We start from the raw sequence: 2,768 nt of genomic DNA on the forward strand, positions 1-2,768 counted from the left end.
AAAAAGAAAGTGAATTGGCTTTTTCAGAAATATTACAGATCGCGAAACGGAATTATTCAGGAAGTCAAAATTATGTCATTTTCAAGGCAAAATTACTTGAAAACAATAATATATTTATATATAAATTATAGATTTACGCTTTCATAGTTCCAAAACAATCCACAATATATTTAAAATTATAAATTTAAATTTTTCTCTCTCTGTCTCTAACTGACTAATTTGTTTATTCAAACTGTTTTCATCTTTAGCGTGTTATTTAAACGCACTTTTAGATTAATCACGTTATAAGGATGTCGTAAACAATAAAAGAGCACAACAGAAAATAATCAGAAATGATAAAAAAAAAATATGTTATAGTATGAAACAAAATAAATTGTTAATACGCAGAAATGATAAAACTATAATTTAAAAGCAAGATATCGGTAGAATGTAATTTCCTCGAGATGCTTCTCCTAGAAATCATTTTGAGCCATCTTGGGGAAATATTCTCTATTTGATTAATATTGTCAGAAATGCTGTCAAGAATACTTTCATATAAAGATACAATCACGATATTTAATGTCTCAATTTGATATTTCTTTTCACGCTAACATTACAAGTCGTTTTATAGTGTACGTTCACATTAGCAAGATTATATCGCCGTCATATTGCTGTAGATGCATAAATAAAATTGGCGCTTAAGTTTTGCTTGATGTTACTTCCCATTGCGAAGTTTCGTCGGACCTTGACCGTGTTTCACCTGTCATTTATTTTTCTGTAACTATACTTCTTTACTACGCTCTGTACTCCCTCTCGGTTAAACTTTATTGATCAAGACTTAGTTCTACCAATGTAAAAGATTAACCTCGATTTAATGTACTATTTACCTTTTTTTAATTTTTAAAATTAGAAAGTTTCTTAGAATTAGAAAAAGATAAAAAGTAAATTAAACGAGAGATTAAAATCTTACATTGGTGGAACCAAGCTAACACTTTCCTTTTAAACGAAACACTTGACGGAAATCATTATGCTTCGTTTACAAGGAAGAAAATACGTATATCTGTCTTTTTGAAATAGTTCCGAAAACATGTATTTATTTAATATCGTTCTTAAATTGTGCACACAGCTGAGGTCGTTCGTCATGAACAGCAACACTGTACATAGATTTCGTTGCACGGGATTTTAAAAAACGTAAAATCCACGTATGAAAATTATTTTGGAGGATTGAGTGTTAAAACGCAATTAACAATCTTGCATATGACTGTCCGATTATTCACATTTAAATGCGCACTTATGACATAAATATCCTCGGTCTTGCGAATCCGTACAATGAATTTCACACGAAGTAATCAACTCGAACATACTACTTCGATGAATATTAGACTATCCAGAGGCGTCATTTTATATGGAGGAGAGATACAGTCCAGAACGATCTAACGAGGATGTACTTCGTATCATGTTTGGCCGCTCCTCCCAAGTCGATGATTTCCTTCCTCATTCATATCGTCATCTCTTGTAACTACCGCGGCTCGTAGGCCTCATAGACGAGCTCTGGCACTAGAGCCAACGAGAACGTGGCACTGGCCTGTCTTCCGTACTGCCGTCTTGTGGTGATGGCTTCGTGTTACCTGTTGTTCTCTTCCATTACCACTTGCTTGAACACACCGGCGGGCATCTGACTCTTTACCTCATGACTACCAAGCGCGGTCGTGCCGTCTTTCGCAATAAAGAGTTGAAGACCAGTTGCTGCAAAATGCAAATATTGATTTATTTATAAAATTCATAATTTTTCGATTATTCTTACTTTCCAGCGTAGAAAATCAAGAAAAAAACCAATTGAAACAAAAGATACAAAATTCTCCATTCTATTTTCTGTAATTGTCATTTTTTAATGGATATAATAAATACAATAAATTATATGAAAAACATACTCTCAGAACTTTCAAGATCCGTCTGCTCTAAATTCGTTGCTTTAAGCAGTTCGTCGATAAGAGAATCAGGATTCGGCCTGGTGACTTCAACTCTACAGAGGATAGGATTACCAGCACCATCCTCCGCTTTTTTTCTACGCTCTAGCGCAGCCTTAGCACGATCCAGGGATCCAGTTTCACTGAGACCTGAACCGCCGGAAGGATTTCTGCGAATAATAATGTACAAATTACATTCATTTTTCATCACACGTTTATCACGACACGTTCTAAATCATATTAAATCATTCTAATTCGTATTAAATCGAGCACTGGGCATAAAAAGCAAGAATAAAGTACCAACACTGCTCTATTCGATGAAATCAGAAGACTAAAAGATTGAACAGCTTGAATACTAATAACGGTAGGAACAAATCTGATTTACATACATGATTTATAAACATTTATTTTATCTCTCGACTCATTGACCACATAGATCATAAAAAATTAATGATTAATCCAGTAAGAAATCTAAATCTTTCGTGATTACAGTATTAATCTATTTCTTTATAATCACTCGATATAATAGATATAAACTGTAATTATCACGACCTGATTTTACCTTGCTTAAGATGTCATTGTATAATATATCTTTAAAATGGAAATTAATTCTACGCAATAATTGACTTTAAAAAATTTCATTATTCAATTTATTAAATTTATGCTTATTTTAGATCTTGTCAGGTATAACTCCTTAATGAAATGATTAATTATAATAAGTTTTGCTTTCAAGCAAGATTTGATCAATTGTTCTTTTTTACATCCGTTATGTTTTATATATATATATATATATATATATATATATATATATATATATATGTA

The 2,768-nt window shown here is 32.0% G+C and overlaps 1 protein-coding gene across 4 annotated transcripts in view; it reads right to left on the reverse strand.

Annotated features, from left to right (window-relative positions):
• Window positions 1-478: 478 nt before the first annotated feature.
• LOC108756323 (protein FAM102B) overlaps window positions 479-2,768 on the reverse strand; it is a 74,330-nt gene continuing 72,040 nt past the window's right edge. For 3 of the 4 annotated variants that reach the window (XM_018500052.1, XM_018500053.1, XM_018500054.1), the window contains 2 exons: window positions 1,911-2,116; window positions 1,604-1,725 (listed from right to left, as the gene is read on the reverse strand). In XM_018500052.1, coding sequence (XP_018355554.1) covers window positions 1,604-1,725; window positions 1,911-2,116 — 328 coding nt within the window. Of the gene's footprint in view, window positions 1,726-1,910; window positions 2,117-2,768 lie in introns of all 4 variants that reach the window. The other variant, XM_018500051.1, reaches the window with a different exon arrangement.

This window comes from Trachymyrmex septentrionalis, unplaced genomic scaffold (genome assembly GCF_001594115.1).
Source record: "Trachymyrmex septentrionalis isolate Tsep2-gDNA-1 unplaced genomic scaffold, Tsep1.0 scaffold97, whole genome shotgun sequence".
Lineage (NCBI taxonomy): Eukaryota > Metazoa > Arthropoda > Insecta > Hymenoptera > Formicidae > Trachymyrmex > Trachymyrmex septentrionalis.